Source organism: Mustela lutreola, chromosome X (genome assembly GCF_030435805.1).
Source record: "Mustela lutreola isolate mMusLut2 chromosome X, mMusLut2.pri, whole genome shotgun sequence".
NCBI classification, from domain to species: domain Eukaryota; kingdom Metazoa; phylum Chordata; class Mammalia; order Carnivora; family Mustelidae; genus Mustela; species Mustela lutreola.
Window position 1 is genome coordinate 31,753,951 of NC_081308.1, and position 26,032 is coordinate 31,779,982.

At 36.8% G+C, this 26,032-nt stretch overlaps 1 protein-coding gene across 1 annotated transcript in view; it reads left to right on the top strand.

Moving 5' to 3' along the window:
* CFAP47 (cilia and flagella associated protein 47) overlaps positions 1–26,032 on the top strand; it is a 546,720-nt gene that overhangs the window by 180,846 nt on the left and 339,842 nt on the right. The window contains exons 30-32 of the mRNA XM_059157736.1: positions 959–1,180; positions 23,216–23,297; positions 25,142–25,228. Coding sequence (XP_059013719.1) covers positions 959–1,180; positions 23,216–23,297; positions 25,142–25,228 — 391 coding nt within the window. The remainder of the gene's footprint in view (positions 1–958; positions 1,181–23,215; positions 23,298–25,141; positions 25,229–26,032) is intronic.

Genomic DNA, 26,032 nt, shown 5'->3' on the forward strand with positions numbered 1-26,032 from the left:
GTTACTAATGAGGAACTTGAGAAACAGATGAGTCAAGTAGCTTCCATAAAGTCACACAGTAAGAGGCAGAGCCATATTTGAGCAATGGTAGTCAGTCCCTTATTAAGTCAATGTAATTTGTTCTGTGATATGCAATATAGACCTACTAGCTACCGAACTGGAGAACTGCCATTCAGAATGGCTCCTTGGACACTTATCAATTTATTAGTCTAAGTTAGTTATACATTTTGACTCTGATTGCTAGCAAATAAATAGACAGTATAGTATAGTATTAGATAATTGATAAACTATAGACAAGAAATGGTTGGATTTTTTTTAAACTCCATTTAAAAATTAACACGCATTATAACTCAGTGTGGGAAGTATCAGAAATAGAGATTGTACTGTCTTACTTAAAGAACAGAGAAATATATATGAACACTAGCTCTCTGGACTTATCTTTAAAATGTGAATGTCCACTTATGAGGCCAGTGTGCAGGATGTGCCCTTCTAATTATTAAAATAAAAAACTGAGAAAACATGTATAAATTTGTTTTTGTCTAAACATGTGTGATGTATGTTTGGCATCGATTTTTAAAACCACTATAGGCATTATTATCTCCAATTTAAATGGTATAAAATTTGAGTTCAGTGAGAGTTTGGATAACTTCTCAACCAGGTAATGGGTCCAGAGCACTTTACTGTTTCTCCAAAGCACTTGCATTTTGTAATCACAGTCCAATCTTCCAGACCTGACAATTGCAGCATTAGATAATGACGTGTGTTTAAAATAAAACAAGGTAATGAAAAGCTCCAGAGTTATCAAAACATCTAATTGTTGCAACAAATTGTAGCTATATAAGGTGAATTTTGTAATTTCTTATTTGATTTTAAATTGAACTTTATTTAGTCATTGAACATTTTTTTCATAACATAACATGTTGAGTTTTTTTTTAATTTTAAAATTGTTTCCTCATAGGGAAGTGTTTAAAATACAATTCTACTCATCACCCTCATCATCCAAAAAATTTTCCAGACAGAGTGACTTTTCTAAATATAATAAGACCATATACGATGTGATGCTCCACTTGAGTGGAAAAATGCCACCTGGAATTCATTCAAGTCAGTCCTCACCTAAGGATAATACTGAAAGGGTGACTCAACTTCATTTTCAACATTCATCAGTTCTTGAATTTCTCAAGTAAGAGCATGGATGTACTAATATAAACATGTTATTATGGCCTGGATAGATACATAAGTAGATGGGTAGATAAGTATATAGATTGATTTTGGTATTATTATCTTTTTATAATATATTTACTTAGTTTCCACTATATACATAATACTGTGAAATATATAAATAATAAAAAATAAGCTTTTCATGGGCCATTAAATTGATAATCTAAGGCATTCATTCTCAAGCTTTATCATCTATCCAAATCTTTGTGATAGCATTTTAAACAGGTTGCTGGCCCTTACCCACAGAGTTTATGATGTTAATTTGCATTTATAAGGATTTTCAGGTGATACTTATTTCTTCTGGTCCATGGTCTCATTTTGTGGTTTCTCACCTAGACAAATACATTACTCCATGGAAGTACAAAGGGATGAAACCAATAAGTTTATTTCTCAGAATACTGTTAGTATAATCTCAAGATATATTATGAATTTTTAGTCTGCATAGTTAAGTCATTTAGTATTAAAATAATACACAGGTAAAAATTTCCATAAATGGTTGACAGAAAATAAAAGAAAAATATTTGTCATTACAATGTCTGTGTTCCTCTGTAGAGATTAAATGATGAGTGTTCAAGAAATGGAAAAGCAGTGTTCATTGAAAGTTTGAGGAGAGTACTGGTGAATTTATATTACTTCTTTTGCCTCTATTTGTAGTATCCTTATGCACTGGAACATCTGTAAGCCATGTTACTATTCCATTTAACCATCCTTCAGTACCATTAAAATAGCATTGTTGCTTGTAATTATTTATGCAATAGGTTCATGTATTTTGAAATATATTACTGTGTTTTTATATCATTACTTCTTTCTATATGGAATCTACTCCATAGCTGGCCAGAGATGTGTACCTACGTTAGTAGGGGTGGCAATGAAAGATAACAGGAGGAATCCTATAGCTGGAATGCAAATGAAAAATTCAAGTAGTTCAAGTTTTATTAATTTCCAGGTCAGAATTTTTGAGTCCCTTGCATCCTATGGTCTTAAAAAATTAAACATGGTACAGAGAAACAGGAATATGATAGCAGAATAGGAGTACCCTAGACTCACCTTGTTACATGGACACAACCAGATAACTATCAAATCATCCTAAATACCCCAGAGATTGACCTGAAGACTGACAGAACTATACAACTAAAGGGAGAGAAGAGGCCATGTTGAAGAAGGTAGGAAGTGTGGTGATGTGGTTTAGGGGAGAAGTAGATCCCAGGTGCTGCAGCGGGGAGCAAGCCAGGGTCACTGAGAAGGGCAAGAGAGCAGGGAACACACAGGGGAACACAAAAGAAGATTGTTTCCTCATAGCCATTGGTTCAGAAAATGAGAGGGGCAGAATTTTATGAGTTCTTGAATTAAGTGGGACTCTAACCCTGCAGTTTTAAAGGCTAGTGGGCTTTCTGTGATACCATCTGGAAAGCACCGTGCTGCTCTAGCAGTGAAGGCAGACAAACAACTTGAGGGCATCTGGTATGGAAACAGTGAGCTCAAGAACAACTGGGGCACACACTGGGGAGATCATTTGTTCTCAGTGTGTCACTGAGAAGCAACATTCACAGAGATACCTCTCCAGGAACAAAGGAGCTTGCTGGTGCCATTTTTCTCCCCTGCCCCTCACCATAAACACAGAGCCACCAGTGGGAAGTGGCATAGCAATGATGCTGGCTATCTCACTTGCTCATACTAAGCCTCCTGCCCTGCACTCCAGTGAGACTTCCCTTCTCAGTCATACTTGCATCAGTTCCAGCCCAGCAGATCTTACCTCCTGAAACCCAGCAGAAACCCCTTTCAATACCATTTCTCCTGACCAGATAGTTTTGCAAAACCTCAGCTCCAGTGGAGGTGGTGACTGGTCTCTTCACAAGTAGACCAATGCATACCTAGTTAAAACTTGCCACATTCAGGCCAGGATCAAACACTTCCTGCAGCACACAAGGAAAGCCTCTGCAGATGACTAGCCTGAAGAATAAAGTGGCCAGGACATAATGGCAGCACACATGCAGCACACATCAGAGGCACTCCCTGAAGAGCCAGGTCCTGGGAACTATGTGACCTTTTCTTCATAAGGCTGTTAATTTCAGGAGTAGGAGAAATAACTGGCTTTTCTAATAGAAGAAGCAGGCAGAGACTTAAAGATCTAAGTGAAACAGAGATAAGTAATATGCCTGATGGAGAATGTAGAGCAATGATCATAAGGACACTCACTGTACTTGAGAGAAGAATAGAAGACATCAGGGAGACCCTTAACCACAGAGATAAAAGAATTTAAAAGAATCAGAGATGAAGACTGCAATAAATGGGATTAGAAACACACTTGATGCAATGACTACCAGGCTGGAAGAAGCAGAAGACTGAATTAATGACCTTGAAGACAATGAGATGGAAAACAATGAAGCTGAACAAAAGAGAGAAGAAAGAATTAGGCAAAATGAGAATAAACTTAGGGAATTCAGTGACCCTATCAAGTGTAAAATATTGGTGTTATGGGAATCTCAGAAGAAGAAGAAGAGAGAAAAGGGGGCAGAAAATATATTTGAAGAAATAATAGCTGAAAACTTCCCTATTCTCAAGAAGGAAATAGACATCCCAATCCTGGAGGTACAGAGAAACCCCAACAAAATCAACAAAAGCAGGCCAACACCAAGACATACTCTAATTAAATTTGCTAAATATAGTGATAAAGAAAAAAATCTTACAAGCAACAAGACAAAAGAAGTCATTGACTTACAAGAGAAAACCCATAAGGCTAGCTAGGGATTCTTCAACAGAAACTTGGCAAGCCAGAAGGGAGTGGCATGATATGTTCAGTTGGCTGACTGGGAAAAATCTGAAGCCAAGAATACTCTATCTAGCAAGGCTATCATTCAGAATAGGAGAGATAAGCATTGCCCCAGGCAAACAAAAACTAAGGGAGTTTGTGACCACTAAACTAGCTCTGCAAGAAATATTAAAAGGGACTCTCTGAGTGGAAAGGAGAGACCAAAAGTGACAGTACAAATGCAAGAAACACAAAAGCAGGGGTGCCTGAGTGACTCAGTTGGTTGGATGACTGCCTTCAGCTCAGGTCATGATCCTGGAGTCCCGGGATCGAGTCCTGCATCGGGCTCGAAGCTCCGATGGGGAGTCTGCTTCTCCCTCTGACCTTCTCCTCGCTCATGCTCTCTCTCACTGTTTCTCTCTCAAATAAATAAATAAAATCTTTAAAAAAAAAACAAAAGCAGTAAAAATGAACATTTCTGTAAAATAAGTCAACCAACTCACCAAAAAAAGATATAAAATATATTAATATATATCTGAAACATGGAGAAGATAGGAGAAAAGAACGGGTTTAAACTTAAATGACCATCAATTTAATATAGACTGCTATATTGCAGAAGAGGTTATATACAAACTTAATGGTAACCATATATGAAAAACCACTAATAAACATGTAAGGAATAAAGAGAAAGAAATCCAAATATATTGCTAAAAAAATAAGCAAAACGTGAAACAGAGAAAGAGAAGGGGTCAGAGAAAAATATCCAGAAACAACCACAAAACAAGTAGCAAAATGGTAATACATATCAATAATTACTTTGAATGTAAGTGGACTAAAGCCTCCAATCAAAAGATGTAGGGTCTCAGAATGGATGAAAAAAATAAGACCCAGCTATATGTTGTGTACAAAAGACTAATTTTAGACTTATTGACACCTGTAGATTGAAAGTGAAGGGATAGAGAAATATTTACATGTAAATGGATGTTAAAAGAAAGTCAGATTAGCAATACCTACATTGGACAAACTGGACTTTAAAATAAAGACTGTAACAAGAGACAAAGAAGGGCACTATATAATAAGAAAGGGACAATCCAACAAGAAGATATAACAATTGCAAATATTTATGTACCCAACGTGGGAGCACCCAAATACGTAAAGTAGTTAATAACAAACATCAAGGAGCTAATCGATAATAATACAATAATAGCTGGGGACTTTAACACCCTACTTACATCAATGGACAGATCATATAAACAGAAAATCAACAGGGAAAAATGGCTTTGAATGACATACTGGGCCAGATGGACTTAAGAGATGTATTCAGAACATTCCGATCTAAAACAGCAGAATTCATATTCTTTTCAAGTTCACTTGGAACATTCTCCAGAATACATCACACCTTAGGCCACAAAACAAACCTCAACAAATACAAGACTGAAGTCATACCATGCACCTTTTATGACCATAACACTAGGAAACTAGAAGGCAACCACAAGAAAAAAATTTGGGAAGACAACAAATACATAGAAGTTAAATAAAATGCTACTAAACTATGAATGAGTCAACGTGGAGATCAAAGAAGAGATTAAAAAATACATGAAAACAAATGAAAATGAAAACATAGTGGTCTCAAACCTTTGGGTTGCAGGAAAAGAGGTCCTAATATGGAAATATATAGCAATACAGGCGTACCTCAAGTTGCAAGAAAAATCTCAAACAACCTAACTTTCTACTTAAAGGAACTAGGAGAAAAAAAAAAAAACAAATAAAACCTAAAGCCAACAGAAGGAAGGAAATAATAATTAGAGCAGAATTTAAATGCTCTTAAAGCAGAACAAAAATGCTATCATCATTAGATGATATAGAAACAAAAGGAACAATAGAACACATGAATGAAACCAGGGGTTGGTATTTTGAAAAAATTAATAAAATTGATAAATCTGTAGCCAGACTTATTGAAAAGAAAATAGGAAGGACCCAAATAAATCAGAAATGAGAGAAAGAATAACAACCAACACTACAGAAATATAAAATTATAAGAGAATATTATGAAAAACTATATGCCAATAAATTGTACAACCTAAAAGAGAGGGATAAATTCCTAGAAACCTATAAATCAGCAAAACTGAATCAGAAAGAAATAAAAAATTTGAACAGACTGATAACAAGCAAAGAAGTTGAATCTGTAATCAAAAACTCCCAACAAACAAAAAAGTCCAGAAATGGACAGCTTCTCAAGTGAATTCTACCAAACAGTTAATGAAGAGTTAATACCTATTCTTTGCAAACTATATCAAAAAATAGAAATGGGGAAAAAAAAACCCTTCCAAATTCATTCCTTGAGACCAGCATTACCCTATACCAAAACCAGATAAAGATACGACAGAAAAAGAGAACTTCATCTCTGATGAAAAATATCCAAAAATCCTCAATAAAATACTGGCAAACCAAATTCAACAAAAATTTAAAAATCATTCACCACAATCAAGTGGGATTTATTCCTGGGTTGCAAGCTTAGTTCAACATTTGCTAATCAGTCAGTGTGTTACATCACATCAATAAGAGAAAGTAAAAGGACTATATGATTCTTTTGGTAGATGCAGAAAAAGCATTTGACAAAGTACAACATCTATTCATGGTTAAAAAAAAAATCCCCCAATAAAGTAGGTTTAGAGGGAATCTAGCTAAACATAATAAAGGCCATGTTTGAAAAACCCACAGCCAACATAATCCTACATGGGGAAAAACTGAGAGTTTTTCTTTTACAGTCAGGAGCAAAACAGGAATGTCCATTTTCACTACTTCTATTCAACATAATACTGGAAGTCCTAGTTACAGTAATCTGACAACAAAAAGAACTAAAAAGAATTAAAAAGCTACCAGATTGGCAAGGAAGAAGTAGAACTTACACTATTTGCAAATGACATGATGCTATATATAGAAAAACCTGATAGACCTTACCAAAAAAACTGTTAGAACTGATACACAAATTCTGTAAAGTAGCAGGATACAAAATTAACATATAGACATCTATTGAATTTCTATATACTAATAATGAAGCAGCAAAAACAGAAATTAAGGAATCAGTCCTTTTGACAGTTGTACCAAAACCATTAAGATAACATAGGAATAAACCTAACCAAAGAGGTGAAAGCCTTGTACTCCAAAAACTACAAGTTTAGTGAAAGAAATTGGAGACAAGGCAAACAAGTGGAAAGACATTCCATGCTCATGGATTGGAAGAAAAATTTTGTTAAAATATCTGTACTACTCAAAGCAGTCTATACTTTTAATGCAGCCCCTATCAAAACACCAACATTTTTCACAGATTTCACAGTTTTCACATACAATCCTGAAATATGTCCATAACCACAAAAGAACTTGAATAGCCAAAGCAATCTTGGAAAAGCAAAGCAAAGCTGGAGGCATCACAATTACAGACTTCAAGTTATATTACTAAGCAGTAATTATCAACATAGTATGGTACTGGCACAAAAATAGACACGTCCATCAATGGAGCAGAAAAAAAAATGCAGAAATAAGCCCACAATTATAAGGCCAATCTTTGAAAAAAAAAAAAAAACAGAAAAGAATATCTAATGGAAGAAAGACTATTTCTTCAACAAATGTTGGGAAAACTGGACAGCAACATGCAAATGAAAGAAACTGGACCAGTTTCTTACACAAGTCAGAAAATGAATTCAAAAGGGATTATAGACATAAATGTGTGACCTGAAAGCATAAAAAATCCTATAAGAGAACATAGGCAATAACCTCTTTGATATCAGGTATAGCAATTTCTTTTAAATATGTCTCTTGAAGCAAGGGGAATAAAAACAAAAATAAACTATTGGGACTACATCAAAATAGAAATCTCCTGCACAGCTAAGGAAACAATCAACAAGACTAAAATACAACCTATTGCATAGTAGAAAATATTTTCAAATGGCCTGTCTTATAAAGATAAATATCCAAAATATATAAAGAACTTATACAACTCAACACCCCCAAAATAAATAATTCAATGAAAAAATGGCAAAAGTCATGAATAGACATTTTTCCAAGGAAGACATATAGATGGCCAATAAACACATGAAAATGTCTTCAAATTCTCTGGTAATCACGGAAACACAAATCAAAAGTACAATGAGGTATCACCTCACACCTAGCAGAATAGCTAAAATCAACACGAGAAACAACAGGTATTGCTGAGGATGTGGAGAAAGGGGAACCCACTTGCACTGTTTTGGGTAATGTAAACTCTTACAGCCACTCTGAGAAACATGCAGATTCTTCAAAAAATTAAAGATAGAACTAACTACCCTACAATTCAGCAATCACACTACTAGGTATTTTCCCAAAGAATATAAAAATACGAATTCAGAAGGATGCATGCACCCTGCTGTTTATAGCTGCATTATTTACAATTGCCAAATTATGGAAATAGCCCAAGTGTCCATCAGTTGATGAATTGATACATAAATGGTGTACAAACACACACACACACACACACACACACACACACTTTCTCTCTCTCTCTCTCTTTCTCTCTCTGTCTCAATGAAATATTACCCAGCCATAAAAAGGAAATCTAGTCATTTGCAGTAACATGGATGGAGCTAGTGAGTATAATGCAAAATGAATTAAGTCAAAGAAAGACAAATACCAATGATTTCACTCATATGTGGGATTTAAGAAATGAAACAAATGAGAAAGGGAAGAAAAAAAGAGGCAAACCAAGAAACATCTCTTAACTATAGTGAACAAACATGGTTACCAGATGGGTTTGGTTGGGGGATTGGTTATATAGGTGATGGGGATTAAGGACTGCACTTGTTGCAGTGAGCACCCGGTGTTGTATGGAAGTGTTGAATCACTATCTTGTTCCCCTGAAACTATTATTACACTGTATATTAACTAACTCAAATTGAAATAAAAACTTAAATAAATTTAGTCATGGAACTGAGCCAATTATTCTATCTTCATTTCTTAGGCTCTACCACATGAATGGTCAAAACTGGCTTGTGTCTCTTGTGACTTTTAAGGAATCTAGAAGTTTCTAAGTCCCTAAAGGGGACTGAGTTAAGACCCAGGCAGCCTGTTATGGAAGTGAATTAAATGAGACAGATTCCACTGAAGAGGCAGAAGGATAGGATTGGGCGGTTCTGATGCCATAGTATGAAAGACAAATATATGAGGACCAGACTGTGGCTGAGGCAGTTAGGAGGGACCTTTTGGTTCTCGATCAGGTAGGACTAGAAATGCAAGATCCTCATATCAGACCCCAGCAGCAATTGCCCACATGGCATCTAGACTCTAGGCAAAGGGACTATCGATCCAGAAAAGTAATCACAAACCTGCTTTTAGAGGTACAAGGGTTCCTCTCACCTACTTCATGTAAGCTTCATGTAAGGTTGATCTGAGAGGCCTTACAATTTGGAGATTCCTCCTTTATAAAATAATATCAAAAATACAAACTTTAGAAACATGGCTTTAGAAGAGACTCATGAAAGTGATGAAATCTGAAGTCAAAGCATCATTTACTACACAATAAATCTGCCTCTTCCCAGAATGCCATTGTGTGGGGACATGGGGAGGTCTGAAATTTCATTTGCTTATCCCAAAAAACATAGTTACTATAAGGAGACTGTTGAAGTTAGAGGACTTGAAAATATGTGAACATTCAAATCCGTGTTTTCTCCCTCTTTGTACCCAACCTGGTTGAGAATGAGAAAGATTATATCAGTTAAGGAAAAGAGCACAGCTGTGTTTTACTTTGTAAATTATTTTTCAATACCACTGACTTATTCTTGAGTCAGTGTACCCCCCAGTTTGTGTGCATGTTGAGGGTAGGAAGCACATCTCACTCATCTGGCATCTCTAACACACAGGATCCTTGATAGCACAGAATGGGGCCAATGTTCATTAAAATATTTATTTATTAACGTCTTTCACAGAGCTTTGTTTTCTGAGCTTGTGTGGCAAAAGGAATAAAATGTTGAAACTGGGTCTTAGGATAGTCATATAGAAATGGAGAAAATGTTGTGAAATATGAAGAATTAGGGATAAAAGAAGGAAAGGTAAAGCATTTGCATTCCAGGAGAGAAGGTTCAACTGGTGAGAGGATCAAGTTGGAAAAAAGTGGAGTATATACTATGAAAGTTACACATTGAACTTCATTGATAATTTTAATTATAAATTCTTACTTTTTAAATAAAGATTTTATTTATTTATTTATTTGACAGAGATCACAAGTAGGCAGAGAGGCAGGCAGAGAGTGAGGGAGAAGTAGGCTCCCTGCAGAACAGAGAGCCTGATGAGGGGCTCGACCCCGGGACCCTGAGATCATGACCTGAGCCGAAGGCAGAGGCTTTAACCCACTGAGCCACCCAGATGCCCCATGAATTCTTAAAAATAACTAATTATTAAGGCATTTATTCCTTCATGCCCATATCAATTTGCTCTGGCTACCGTAACAGACTGGAAGGCTTAAACAACAAATTTATTTTCCTACAGTTCTGGAGGTTGGAAGTGTAAGATCAAGGTGTTAGCAGATGTTCTCTTCTGAGGCCTCTCTGCTTGGCTTACAGACAGCCATCTTCTCTCTGTGTCCTCTTCTGGTCTTTCCTCTGAGTGTACACACCCCTGGTGTCTCTCTGTGTATCCAAATTTCATCTTCATATAAGGACACCAGTTTTTTGTTTAGGGCCCATCATAATGGCCTCACTTTATTGTAATTGCCTCATTAAAGTCCTTGACTCCAAATAGAGTGACATTCCAAAGTACCAAGTATAAGGGCTTCAACATATGACTTTTTGGGGCACATGGTTCAGCCCATAACAATGCCATATGTTTTAAAAACTTTTAAAAACAGGTATTATAGTTTGTAATAAAGTTCTTATCCCTGTATTTGAAATAATATGCTTAATGTTTCTTGTCATTTTTACCTGTTACAGAATGAATTGGGTCTCCCTCCAGTTCACATGTTGATGCCCTAAGCCCCAATGAAACTATATTTGGAAACAAGACCTTTAAGAATGTAATTATGGTTCATTAATCACAATTATATTCTTAAAGGTATTGTTTGATATCATATAGACGGGACCCTAAGCTGTCTGCAAGCCAAGAAATGAGAGCTCACAAGCAACCAGATTATCCACCATTTTGTTCTTGGACTTCTTGTCTCCACAAATATGAGAGAAAAATCTCTATTTGCGTACCCAACCTGTGGTACTCTTATGACAGACCGAGCAGGTTAACACACTGCCTAAAATCCTGTGATCTAATTTCATTTATTTATAACCAATAATCATTTTTATGATGTAATTAACTTTCACTGAAAAAATAAACTTTTTGATTGATAATTTCTGTACTCTAAAACTAAAACAGGGCGCCTGGGTGGCTTAGTGGGTTAAGCCTCTGCCTTCAGCTCAGGTGATGATCTCAGGGTCCTGGGATCGAGCCTCACATCAGGCTCTCTGCTCAGCGGTGAGCTTGCTTCCCCCCCCATCTCCTTGCCTCTCTGCCTACTTGTGATCTCTCTCTCTCTATCTCTGTCAAATAAATGAATAAAATCTTTAAAAATATAAAAAAATAAAACTAAAACAGCAGCAGAACAAAAGCACTATGTATCTTGCATTGAAACTGTAATGTAGGATATCACATAATATGAAACTATTAGAACTCTTATTTTCTAATACCATTGATTTTTTAAAAGATTTTATTTATTTGGGAGAAAGAGACCATGAGTGGGGGGAGGGACAGAGGGAGATGGATAAGCAGACTCCCTGCTGAGCAGGGAGCCTGATATGGGGCTTGGTCCTAGGATCCTGGGATGATGACCTGAGCTGAAGGCAGAGGCTTAACCGAATAAGCCACCCAGGTGCCCCAATACCATTGATTTTTGAATAAATTTTTCATTTACATAAATAAATATACTTAGGAAATCATTTAACTTTCCTTTATACTTAAATTTAATTCCATTTATGATTTCATTTCTTTATCATTAAAAACTTTATACCCTTCATACTTATCCATGACCATTATGGTATCTTATTTAAGGGAATTGCATCTAAGAATGAAAATATTTTAAAGTAGCAGTTTAAGAATGATTCTGGAAGAATTCACTGAATTTTGGTAAAAGAACATAGCTTTTGAATTAGGTAGATGCAGGCTTAAATTGGAGCTTTTCTGTATTCCTGTGACTTTGCTCAAGTTAATATGGTTAAGTTTCAATTTCAAAATCTGTAACGTTGATGATGATAATTCCCAGACATAGTTGATAATAGAGTTAAAAATAATAAAGTATGTATTATATGATGCACAGTATATGATGATGATGATAATGAATTTAAAGGCAATAAACTGATCTAAAGCTTCCATATGCTAAAAATGTTTCCTTAAGTTTCTTCAATATGATAGCCATTAGTGACGTACTGAAAACTGAGTTTTGTGATATCATCATCACTGAAATAGAATATCTTAAAAGTCTGTTGCTCTATTAGAAAGAAAAGTTTTATTGACATAAAATAACCAGAAAACCAATATTTATCAAGTGTGTCTTTATTAGATAAAATAGGAACTTTTAAAAAGTTTTTATAATTTCAAAATAGAAAGCACATAACTTTTGTTTTAATTTTACCATATCTGCTCTTTTTTTTTAAGATTTTATTTATTTGACAGACAGAGATCATAAGTAGGCAAAGAGGCAGGCAGAGAGAGAGGATCCCAGGACTCTGGAATCATGACCTGAGCCGAAGGTAGAGGCTTTAACCCCCTGAGCCACCCAGGTGCCCACCATATCTACTCTTGATCCTTGATGATTGACTTATTAAAGTAAATGCTTTAATTCAATAAGGCAAACATTCTAATGCCATTTTTATTTTATAAAGTTGGTTGTGTTTATATCTTTCAGAAGTCTTTAGTTATAATTATTTCAAAAGAAAGCAGTGTTTTAATATCTAATGAAATATTAACTGTGAACTGATGAAAAAGTTTCAGACATTTAAATCTTTGTTGTTTTTGCAGTATAGAAATGAAACAGTTTTCTGATAGCATCATTATATTTGATTACTTGGAATTGTCATGTTATTCTTGTAGCACTTTTGTTGGTATAGGACTCAGTAGTGTTGACATTAATATGGGTGGTTTCTGTTTTGAAATTTTGTGGTATGAGTTTGCAAGTATGGAAGAATGATTTTGGAATTAATGCCAAGCCATTCAAATTTATTGCTCTTTTATCAGCAAATACATGCCTATGAGGATATGTTGGCTATGATAATATTCATGAATATTTGAATGTGGCAATATGGTTATTAAATTTGGGTCATTAATCCCAGATTCATGCATATGTTTCATCATGGAAACAAATGTATTAAATTCAAAGTAATCATAAATGTTATTAGCACTCACATTGGAATTCGATGCCAGTGGATAAGGAATTTTATGTAAGTGAAATTATGTTGATTTTGTGCAATAAATGAGAAATTCAAAAATCTTTGAAGATCAAGTTGAGGATTTAGTAACTAATTACATCTAATTTTATTTTGTTCTACTTAGTGTAAACTTGGAAAAAATACACAAATGGAAAACCTAGCATGTAAAAGTGTAATTAAATCAATTAGGAAACTCAACTCTCTGTAAAACTACTGAGCAGACATAAAATCTATTGACAAAAGAGAATCGTAAATACTGTCTTAGGGACTGATGAAGTTAGGTCTTGGGATAAATTCAAAATGAAGAAAACTAGTCTCATGTAGGAGAGGAAAAATAATTTCCCCTCTACGCTTCTAGGTTCTTAGCTGAGACCTACTCCCCTACACCCCATAATAAAAAGACAGGAGGACAAAAATTGATTATGTATGTAAGTACAGTGGCCCCACAAAGATTTAAGATTCAAAAGACAGTCAAAAGATGAGGATTCTATACCATCCTGAGCTAAGGAAAATGATAGGGCTCTAGGGCTTTAGAGAGAGAAGGGGTCAAGACAGGGAGGAGGTAATTCAGAAAAGGTGAGAGGAAATATTTGTTACACAAAGGTAACCCTGTCACACATATACATCTGTCAGCAGAAAAAGTTACCTCCTGGAAGTAGGGTTCTTCCTGGTGGGGCCCCTTTGCTAATGTTAATTTCCTTGATAAATATATGTTTTCCTTACAAAAGGATGACATCTACTCTGTTTTTCGAGCTCCTGTCCTGCAGTTTCTCAAAATAATTGGTGTTCCAAAGAGGTATATTTTGGGGTGGAATATTCCACTGTCCCTCACTTGATAACAATGTCTGTAAAATGCTGTGAAAGAACAAAATTCACCTGAGTAAATTTTAACTTTCATATCAGTTTTATTCAGCAATTTGAGACTTGGGCAGTATCCAATCTAGCCAGATAGAAAGAAGCTCCAATGAGCTGTACAAGGCAAGAGGTTTTATATCCAGAAAGAAGCAAGAACAAGGAAGTTGTACTTGGGCAATAGGGGAAGCAGTATATGCTATCCCAAAATGTACCACTTTGGCATGGGGATTATTTTGAGCTGAAGGCAATTGAGACCGAGCAGACTCAGGCAAGTTTTTAACCTCTCTCTTAACTGCCTACAAGAATTTACATGGGGGGGGAGGAGTCAAGATGGCGGAGAAGTAGCAGGCTGAGACTACTTCAGCTAGCCGGAGATCAGCCAGATAGCTTATCTAAAGATTGCAAACACCTGAAAATCCATCGGCAGATCGAAGAGAAGAAGAACAGCAATTCTGGAAACAGAAAAACAACCACTTTCTGAAAGGTAGGACCGGCGGACAAGTGAATCCAAAGCGACGGGAAGATAGACCCCGGGGAGAGGGGCCAGCTCCCGGCAAGCGGCGGAGCAACGGTGCACAATATCAGGACTTTTAAAAGTCTGTTCGGCGGAGGGACATCGCTCCAGAGGCTACCTGGGGCAAAGCCCACACGGGGTCAGCGTGGCCTCAGGTCCCACAGGGTCACAGAAGGATCGGGGGTGTCTGAGTGTCGCAGAGCTTGCGGGTATTGGAACGGGAAAGCCGGCTACAGAGACAGAGCCGACAGTAATCTCACAGCTCGGTGTAACCTTGAACCGGTCGCAGGCTCGGTGAGCTCGGAGTGCGGCCGGAGGTCAGGCAGACGGGAGTAACTGGCCGCTGTTCTCTGAGGGCGCACTGAGGAGTGTGGCCCTGGGCTCTCGGCTCCTCCGGGAGGAGACCAGGAGGCCGCCATTTGTATTCCCGTCCTCCAGAACTCTACGGAAAGCACTCAGGGAACAAAAGCTCCTGAAAGCAAATCCGAGCAGATTACTCACCCCGGTCCCTGATAAGGGCAGTGCAATTCCGCCTGGGGCAAAGACACTTGAGAATCACTACAACAGGCCCCTCCCCCAGAAGATCAACAAGAAATCCAGCCAAGACCAAGTTCACCTACCAAGGAGTGCGGTTTCAATACCAAGGAGAGCAGCAGAATTCCAGAGGAGGAGAAAGCCAAGCACGGAACTCATGGCTTTTTCCCTGTGATTTTTTTTAGTCTTGCAGTTAATTTAAATTTTTTTCTTTTTCATTTTTTGTTTTTTTTCTCGCCTTCTGGTTAAATTTTTTTTTTTAACTTTTACCTTTTTCTTTTTTAACGTTTTTTAACTAGTTTATCTAATATATATGTATTTTTCTTTTTTGTATTTTTCTGATTTGTTTTCTTTTTTTAAAATTCTTTTCTTTTTTTTTTTTTTCTTTCTTCCTTTTTGAACCTCTTTTTATGCCCTTTCTCCCCCCTCACGATTTGGGATCTCTTCTAATTTGGTTAAAGCATATTTTCCTGGGGTTGTTGCCACCCTTTTAGTATTTTACTTGCTCATTCATATACTCTTATCTGGACAAAATGACAAGACGGAAAAATTCAACACAAAAAAAAGAACAAGAGGCAGTACCGAAGGCTAGGGACCTAATCAATACAGACATTGATAATATGTCAGATCTAGAGTTCAGAATGACAATTCTCAAGGTTCTAGCCGGGCTCGAAAAAGGCATGGAAGATATTAGAGAAAACCTATTGAGAGATATAAAAGCCCTTTCTGGAGAAATAAAAGAACTAAAATCTAAACAAGTTAAAATTAAAAAAGCTATTAATGAGGAGCTATCAAAAATGGAGGCTCTCACTGCTAGGATAAATGAGGCAGAAGAAAGAATTAGTGATATAGAAGACCAAATGACAGAGAATAAAGAAGCTGAACAAAAGAGGGACAAACAGCTACTGGACCACGAGGGGAGAATTCGAGAGATAAGTGACAACATAAGACGAAACAACATTAGAATAATTGGGATTCCAGAAGAAGAAGAAAGAGAGAGGGCAGCAGAAGGTATACTGGAGAGAATTATTGGGGAGAATTTCCCCAATATGGCAAAGGGAACGAGCATCAAAATTCAGGAGGTTCAGAGGACGCCCCTCAAAATCAATAAGAATAGGCCCACACCCAGTCACCTAATAGTAAAATTTACAAGTCTCAGTGACAAAGAGAAAATTCTGAAAGCAGCCCGGGAAAAGAAGTCTGTAACATACAATGGTAAAAATATTACACTGGCAGCTGACTTATCCACAGAGACCTGGCAGGCCAGAAAGAGCTGGCATGATATTTTCAGAGCACTAAAAGAGAAAAACATGCAGCCAAGAATACTATATCCAGCTAGGCTATCATTGAAAATAGAAGGAGAGATTAAAAGCTTCCAGGACAAACAAAAACTGAAAGAATTTGCAAACACCAAACCAGCTCTACAGGAAATATTGAAAGGGGTCCTCTAAGCAAAGAGAGAGCCTACAAGTGGTAGATCAGAAAGGAACAGAGACCATATACAGTAACAGTCACCTTACAGGCAATACAATGGCACTAAATTCATATCTCTCAATAGTTACTCTGAATGTTAATGGGCTAAATGCCCCTGTCAAAAGACACAGGGTATCAGAATGGATAAAAAAACAAAACCCATCTATATGTTGCCTACAAGAAACTCATTTTATTTCCTAAGACACCTCCAGATTTAAAGTGAGGGGGTGGAAAAGAATTTACCATGCTAATGGACATCAGAAGAAAGCAGGGGTGGCAATCCTTATATCAGATCAATTAGATTTTAAGCCAAAGACCATAATAAGAGATGAGGAAGGACACTATATCATACTCAAAGGGTCTGTCCAATAAGAAGATTTAACAATTTTAAATATCTATGCCCCCAACGTGGGAGCAGCCAACTATATAAACCAATTAATAAAAAAATAAAAGAAACACATCAACAATAATACAATAATAGTAGGGGACTTTAACACTCCCCTCACTGAAATGAACAGATCATCCAAGCAAAAGATCAGCAAGGAAATAAAGGCCTTAAACGACACACTGGACCCGATGGACATCACAGATATATTCAGAACATTTCATCCCAAAGCAACAGAATACACATTCTTCTCTACTGCACATGAATCATTCTCCAGAATGATCACATCCTCGGTCCTAAATCAGGACTCAACCAGTATCAAAAGATTGGGATCATTCCCTGCATATTTTCAGACCACAATGCTCTAAAGCTAGAACTCAACCACAAAAGGAAGTTTGAAAAGAACCCAAATACATGGAGACTAAACAGCATCCTTGTAAAGAATGAATGGGTCAACCGGGAAATTAAAGAAGAATTGAAAAAAATCATGGAAACAAATGACAATGAAAATAACAGTTCAAAATCTGTGGGACACAACAAAGGCAGTCCTGAGAGGAAAATATATAGTGGTACAAGCCTTTCTCAAGAAACAAGAAAGGTCTCAGGTACACAACCTAACCCTACACCTAAAGGAGCTGGAGAAAGAACAAGAAAGAAACCCTAAGCCAAGCAGGAGAAGAGAAATCATAAAGATCAGAGTAGAAATCAATGAAATAGAAACCAAAAAGACAATAGAGCAAATCAACAAAACTAGGAGCTGGTTCTTTGAAAGAATTAATAAAATTGATAAACCTCTGGCCAGACTTATCAAAAAGAAAAGAGAAAGGACGCAAATAAATAAAATCATGAATGAAAGAGGAGAGATCACAACTAACACCAAAGAAATACAAACTATTATAAGAACATACTATGAGCAACTCTACACCAACAATTTGACAATCTGGAAGAAATGGATGCATTCCTAGAAACATATAAACTACCACAACTGAACCAGGAGGAAGTAGAAAGCCTGAACAGACCCATAACCAGTAAGGAGATTGAAACAGTCATTAAAAATCTCCAAACAAAAGCCCAGGGCCAGACAGCTTCCCGGGGGAATTCTACCAAACATTTAATGAAGAACTAATTCCTATTCTCCTGAAACTGTTCCAAAAAATATAAATGGAAGGAAAACTTCCAAACTCATTTTATGAGGCCAGCATCACCTTGATCCCAAAACCAGACAAGGATCCCATCAAAAAGAGAGCTATAGACCAATATCCTTGATGAACACAGATGCAAAAATACTCAACAAAATACTAGCCAATAGGATTCAACAGTACATTAAAAGGATTATTCACCATGACCAAGTGGGATTTATTCCAGGGCTGCCAGGATGGTTCAACATCCGCAAATCCGTCAATGTGATACAACACATCAATAAAAGAAAGAACAAGAACCATATGATACTCTCAATAGATGCTGAAAAAGCATTTGACAAAGTACAGCATCCCTTCCTCATCAAAACTCTTCAAAGTGTAGGGATAGAGGGTACATACCTCAATATCATCAAAGCCATCTATGAAAAACCCACCGCAAATATCATTCTCAATGGAGAAAAACTGAAAGCTTTTCCGCTAAGGTCAGGAACACGGCAGGGATGTCCATTATCACCACTGCTATTCAACATAGTACTAGAGGTCCTAGCCTCAGCAATCAGACAACAAAAGGAAATTAAAGGCATCCAAATCGGCAAAGAAGAAGTCAAATTATCACTCTTCGCAGATGATATGATACTATATGTGGAAAACCCAAAAGACTCCACTCCAAAACTGCTAGAACTTATACAGGAATTCAGTGTCAGGATATAAAATCAATGCACAGAAATCAGTTGCATTTCTCTACACCAACAGCAAGACAGAAGAAAGAGAAATTAAGGAGTCAAGCCCATTTACAATTGCACCCAAAACCATAAGATACCTAGGAATAAACCTAACCAAAGAGGCACAGAATCTATACTCAGAAAACTATAAAGTACTCATGAAAGAAATTGAGGAAGACACAAATGGAAAAATGTTCCATGCTCCTGGATTGGAAGAATAAATATTGTGAAAATGTCTATGCTACCTAAAGCAATCTACACATTTAATGCAATTCCTATCAAAGTACCATCCATCTTTTTCAACGAAATGGAACAAATAATTCTAAAATTTATATGGAACCAGAAAAGACCTCGAATAGCCAAAGGGATATTGAAAAAGAAAGCCAACGTTGGTGGCATCACAATTCCGGACTTCAAGCTCTATTACAAAGCTGTCATCATCAAGACAGCATGGTACTGGCACAAAAACAGACACATAGATCAATGGAACAGAATAGAGAGCCCAGTAATAGACCCTCAACTCTACAGTTAACTAATCTTCGACAAAGCAGGAAATAATGTCCAATGGAAAAAAGACAGCCTCTTCAATAAATGGTGCTGGGAAAATTGGACAGCCACATGCAGAAAAATGAAATTGGGCCATTTCCTTACACTACACACAAAAATAGACTCAAAATGGATGAAGGACCTCAATGTGCGAAAGGAATCCATCAAAATCCTTGAGGAGAATACAGGCAGCAACCTCTTCGACCTCAGCCGCAGCAACATCTTCTTAGGAACAATGCCAAAGGCAAGGGAAGCAAGGGCAAAAATGAACTATTGAGATTTCATCAAGATCAAAAGCTTTTGCACAGCAAAGGAAACAGTTAACAAAATCAAAAGACAACTGACAGAATGGGAGAAGATATTTGCAAACGACATATCAGATAAAGGACTAGTGTCCAGAATCTATAAAGAACTTAGCAAACTCAACACCCACAGAACAAATAATCCAATCAAGAAATGGGCAGAGGACATGAACAGACATTTCTGCAAAGAAGACATCCAGATGGCCAACAGACACATGAAAAAGTGCTCCATATCACTCGGCATCAGGGAAATACAAATCAAAACCACAATGAGATATCACCTCACACCAGTCAGAATGGCTAAAATCAACATGTCAGGAAATGACAGATGCTGGCGAGGATGCGGGAAAGGGGAAGCCTCCTACACTGTTGGTGGGAATGCAAGCTGGTGCAGCCACTCTGAAAAACAGCATGGAGGTTCCTCAAAATGTTGAAAATAGAACTGCCCTATGACCCAGCAATTGCACTATTGGGTATTTACCCTAAAGATACAAACGTAGTGATCCAAAGGGGCACGTGCACCCGAATGTTTATAGCAGCAATGTCCACAATAGCCAAACTATGGAAAGAGCCTAGATGTCCATCAACAGATGAATGGATCAAGAAGAAGTGGTATATATACACAATGGAATACTATGCAGCCATCAAAAGAAATGAAATCTTGCCATTTGCGACAACATGGATGGAACTAGAGCGTATCATGCTTAGTGAAATAAGTCAAGCAGAGAAAGACAACTATCATATGATCTCCCTGATACGAGGAAGTGGTGATGCAACATGGGGGCTTAAGTGGGTAGGAGAAGAATCAATGAAACAAGATGGGATTGGGAGGGAGACAAACCATAAGTGACTCTTAATCTCACAAAACAAACTGAGGGTTGCTGGGGCGAGGGGGTTTGGGAGAAGGGATGGGATTATGGACATTGGGGAGGGTATGTGCTTTGGTGAGTGCTGTGAAGTGTGTAAACCTGGTGATTCACAGACCTGTACCCCTGGGGATAAAAATATATGTTTATGAAAAATAAAAAATTAAAAAAAAAAAAAGAATTTACACAGGGTCTTATACCAGGAAGGGTGCTATTGCCAGAGAGAACTTTTTATATCAGAAAGACTTAACTACCTGGCATGGCAAATGATTGTTTACCAAAGATTTGCTCTTCTCATATTTTTGTGAATTGTCTTCCTCCCCTTTGAAGACCCAAACCCCTACCCCCATCTCCTTAGCCTCAGCTGTCTGACCACCTCTCAAGCTTCATTACTTTGTGAGACTCCCATAAAGTATGTATATCTCATTGTTGTTCCCCCCCCTTAATTTGATTTATGTCAATTTTATTATTGGGCTAGCAAAAAACTTAGAAGGTAAGGAGGAAAAAGTTTTGTACTCTTACAGCAACAGAAGCAGATTGATTATTGCAAAGTTACCTTCTCTAGGAGAGATGGTATGGGTCTCTCAGGCAGATTACCTAACTAATGCTGTTCAGGCAATTCCTGATTAACTGGTTTAAGATTCCATTTCTGGGAGGTACAAAATCATTGTGAAGTTAAATCTCACTTTGGTGACATGGAGCTTAGCATAAATGACTCCATTTAGGGCCTGTTGTCTCCAATAATGCAAAAAATTTATTCTTCATTCTGAACATTTTACTGAAGGCCTCTTCTCTGCTGGACACTATGGAATATTCAAATGAATACCATGTGGTCTCCTTCTCCAAGAAGCTTTCAGTTTAATGCTTCCCTGATAATTTTTCTTAGGTTTTCAGTACCATTTAATAGATGTGATTATTTCCTTCTGAAATCCCATATTGCTTTGGATGCAAGGAAGTATTCCAGTTTCTATATATTTCTCTGAGCTTTCTGTCTTTGTTTTACCTCTATGATTTCAACTTAATGGACCATCATCTCATTTGAGTTCTTACAAATGCTCTAGGTTCAGCTACTCCTGTAAAGGAGTAGTGTTCCATTAAAATATTATAGATAATATTTAAATCTATAAGAATTCCAGTTTAGTGAAGATTCATAGGAGTGATGTAGATCTAGATGGGAAATACATGAAAATCAAAGAGAAGGGATGATATTTAACTGTCAAACAAAGGAGCTTTATGTGTGCAGCATGATTTCTTACACCAGCTTCCACTGGCCCACGGCCAAGTGAAACTTAACAATTCTAGAACTCTGCTCTCTGCTTCTACCCCCACAAGGGTTCCCCTTCCTTATATTTTTTTTCTCATTCATTATGCTACCTTCAAGGTTTGAACTTTTAGAATCATGTTTAGTCTCCTTTCTGCCTTTTCTTTTTCTCCCATTTCAGTAGTGATAGGATTGCAAAATGTGTACAGAGTTGAGGACTAGATATGATATTCTCTGATAAATGCTTATGGTGAGTGGCATTCTGTGCTCACTGAATGAGTTAAACCTAAATGTTTAGTTAGATCTCCACTAGGAAACACTCCTGCCAAAACTATTAAACTGTATGAAGGTAGTTCTGGTGGTGATAGATGTGCATATGAAGACTTTGAATAAAAACATTTCAAGGAGTACCTGAATGACTTAGTCAGTTGAGCAACTGATTCTTGATTTCGACGCAGGTCATGATCTCAGGGTTGTGAGATCAGAGTCCTGCATCAGGTTCTACACTCAGCATGGAGCCTCCTGAGTGTAGAGCCTCTCTTGCCTCTTATCCCCCACTCACTCTCTCTCTCAGAAATATATCTTTAAAAAATAGTTCAAGAAATATGACAACAAAAAATATAATCTTGAATGTGATAGATTATATACATATGAATATATATGCTCTTAAATGTATAAAATAACAAATATGTGCTGCATCAGATATACTATTACAAGTTTATATTATCACAGAGGCCAGAATTTTTAGATATTCTTGGAAAAATAGGTGATGGATTATGTTATATTTGTGGTTTTCCATATTCAGCTGTGTGTTGTGATAGGCATTCACTGAGCATTGGGTGACTAATGATCTGTTAGATGGTTTATTGTATTCAAAGTTTTTCCAGATAGTTTTCAATTTTTTAATGTTATACAACAATAAAATGGTTAGCAAAGTCATGTAACTCTATATTTTGTTATCATATAAGGATAAATGTAGCTGATTGTAGGCATTTAGTAAGTTCTTTCTCATTATTAATTCTCTAAAGGAAGCATCATATACACACTTCATTGTTAAGAGAAGTGTTAAAGCTAATTTTATAAATTTTAAATTTAAGAAATAAAATTCAATACATATATAAACTATGATATTGAAATAACTGAAGTTCAAATGCAGGTGATATACAAACTGGGAGTATTATACTATAATAATTTGGATTTTTCTCTTTTGATTTTAGTGCTCAAGGAGCATGTATTTCTCATGTACTTCCAGAATTTCTGCTTGAACCAGAAGATTATGAAAAGTGGATTGAAATTACAGTAAGGAAATACAATTTCTAGGGAATAATCTGCACAGTTAATGAATTGACTGATCTTTGGTATTTGTTAGAAAATTTTATTACAAAATCTTGGTATTTTATTTATGAAATATCCTATGGATTATGTCTCTCTGGACAGCTTACTTACGTGTGTGTGTATAAATATTTAAATGTATATATACACATATATATAGATATTTTTATATATACACACACACACACACGGTCATACACACACATTTTTATATCTGTCTAAAAATCTTTGTGGAGTTCCTGTTGTCAGGGAGCAAGAATATCCTGTCCTCTTCAAGGTCCTTCCAGCTAGACTAAGAATCAAATTGACATGAGACTGATTAACAGGAGAAAATCAAATTTAATAGCTTATGTAAGGGGAATTAGCACAGACCTGGAAATTCCAAAGACAGGCAAAATGAGGTATTTATGTCATTCTGAACTAAGGAGAAAGGGTAGGAGGAGTCTGGGACTTCAAAGGGAAGAAATGTACCTCACAGGGTCCTACGAAGAGCAGGTGTTTGGTAATTAGATGTTTGTCCTGCTATACAGATGGGTCACTCAGATAAAATGTTATCTCTGCTAATAAAGCTTATTCTGGGAAAGACCCTTTCTCCGTACACCCCACTATTTCAGATTCTTCTCTGAGTTAAGGGAGGGGCAAAAGTTTCTCTTAAGCCCAGAGGGTCTCAGTTGCCTTCAGCTGAAAATAGGCCACATGCCAAAGTGGCGTGTTTTGGGGGGACCTGTCCCAAACCCCTGCAACCAACTCCCTATGTGCCAAAGTGATGCATCTTGGGGCAGCCTACCCTTGGCCCCTATGCTATGTAGAAATTATTACATGACTTTCTTAAATATATAGGTAATTTCTTCTTTTATGGGGTCTAGAAATGAAGGATTGTGTGTACTTATGTAAATGTTTTATTAAAGTCAATTTTTAGACTATGTATCTTCCAACAAAAATATTGGTTTAATTTTCCCACCACTTGCCACATCCCTTCTTTAAGTTAAAGGGGAGAATAGGCAGAAATTAGCAAGATTTGTATAGTTTTTTTCAAAGTATACAGTTCATTTTATGGAAACCTCTTGAGAAGGTGAATTGCTTGTAGAAACCTTCAGGCTTTGAGGCAGCTCTACTTTAGTCATGGCTCTGTTATTATACTCACCACATGATGTAAACAGGAGAACCATGGGCTTGTCTTTTTTTTTTTTTTTTTTTTTTTTAAGATTTATGTATTTGAGAGGGAGGGGGAGGGAGTGCGTGCAAGAGTTGGGGGAGGAGCAGAGGGAGGGAGAGAATCTCAGATAGACTCCCTGCTGAGTATGGAGACTGACATGGGCCTTAACCCCACCACTCCAGGGTCATGACTCTTGAAGTTCAACCAACTGAGCCACCCAGGGGCCCACTGGGGCCTGTTTTTTGATACTCTACTGAGTTCCAGTGGCTTAACCAAAAAATGTGTTTCTTTTGGGGACTCAGAGTTCAGAATAACTTTGTATCTTATTCTGCTACTTCTGCCACGGAATAAACTAGTAGGGTCATTGAATGGATATATCTTTGACCTCAGTAAGGGGCTGTATATTCTAGGAAGTTACTTCTGTTGATAGTTTCTATTACGTGCCCATGGGGAATTAGAGATCTTGATGAATGTATGCAAAAGTTTGTAAAAATAAAAAAAAAAAACACTTATATGCTAAATAGTTAAAACTTGGAATTTGTATTTGCCTTGCATTTTAGTTAATGTTGTAATATTTTATTTATTAAATTCTTTTTTTTAATTTTTATTAAATTCTTTCGTTACTATCTTGCCTGTGTGTTCCTGTATACCTAAGGAAAAGCCCTCTGTTGTTATAGACATGACTCAGTTTGAAGCCTGGAGTAAAAGGGCATGGACAGATGTATTCCTTCAGATATACAAGGTAACATTTCCACTCTTGTTCACTGCTGGCTGTTTCGGTTGATTTAGCTGAATTGTGTATTAGTTAAGGTGTAGATGGTGCTGCTGATTAAAGAATTAAAAAAATACAATGGCTCAAGATAAGATAGAGTTTTTATCTTTCTCATGGAACTGTTGAGAAGTAAGTGGTTTGGACATTGAGGAGGGCATGTGATTTGGTGAGTGCTGTGAAGTGTGTAAACCTGGTGATTCACAGACCTGTACCCCTGGGGATAAAAATATATGTTTATAAAAAATAAAAAAATTATAAAAAAATAAAATAAAATAAAATAAATTAAAAAAAAAAAAAAAGAGAAGTAAGTGGTTTGGAGACAGCAGAGTATGTCTTCCACCCTCAGTCCTGGCCTTTTGTCTCTGTGTTAGTCTCTCAGAACAAGAAAGGAGTAGTGGAGGAAAAGTAAAATCTGTTTAAGGATGTCACCTAAAAAATGCATCATTTCCTGTGGGCAGAGTTTAGTCCTATGGTTGTACCTCACTGCAGGGGATGTTGAGAAATGTAGTGCCTAAAATAAGTAGCTACCAGTTGTATTCTGGTACTAAAAGGAAGGATTAAAGAATGGGTGATAGTGAAAATTATGGTTTCTTGAGTAATTCCCTGAAGAATGTATGAGGGTATTAATGACTCTCAGTCAAACTTGGATTTGGGAAAAGATATTTTCTACTTTGTTTCTTAACTCCAAGCTGTATCATCTATGATTTGCCCACTGATAGAGAAGAGCAACTCTAAAACAAAAGGGCAGCAAGTACCCTACTTAATGGACAAAGT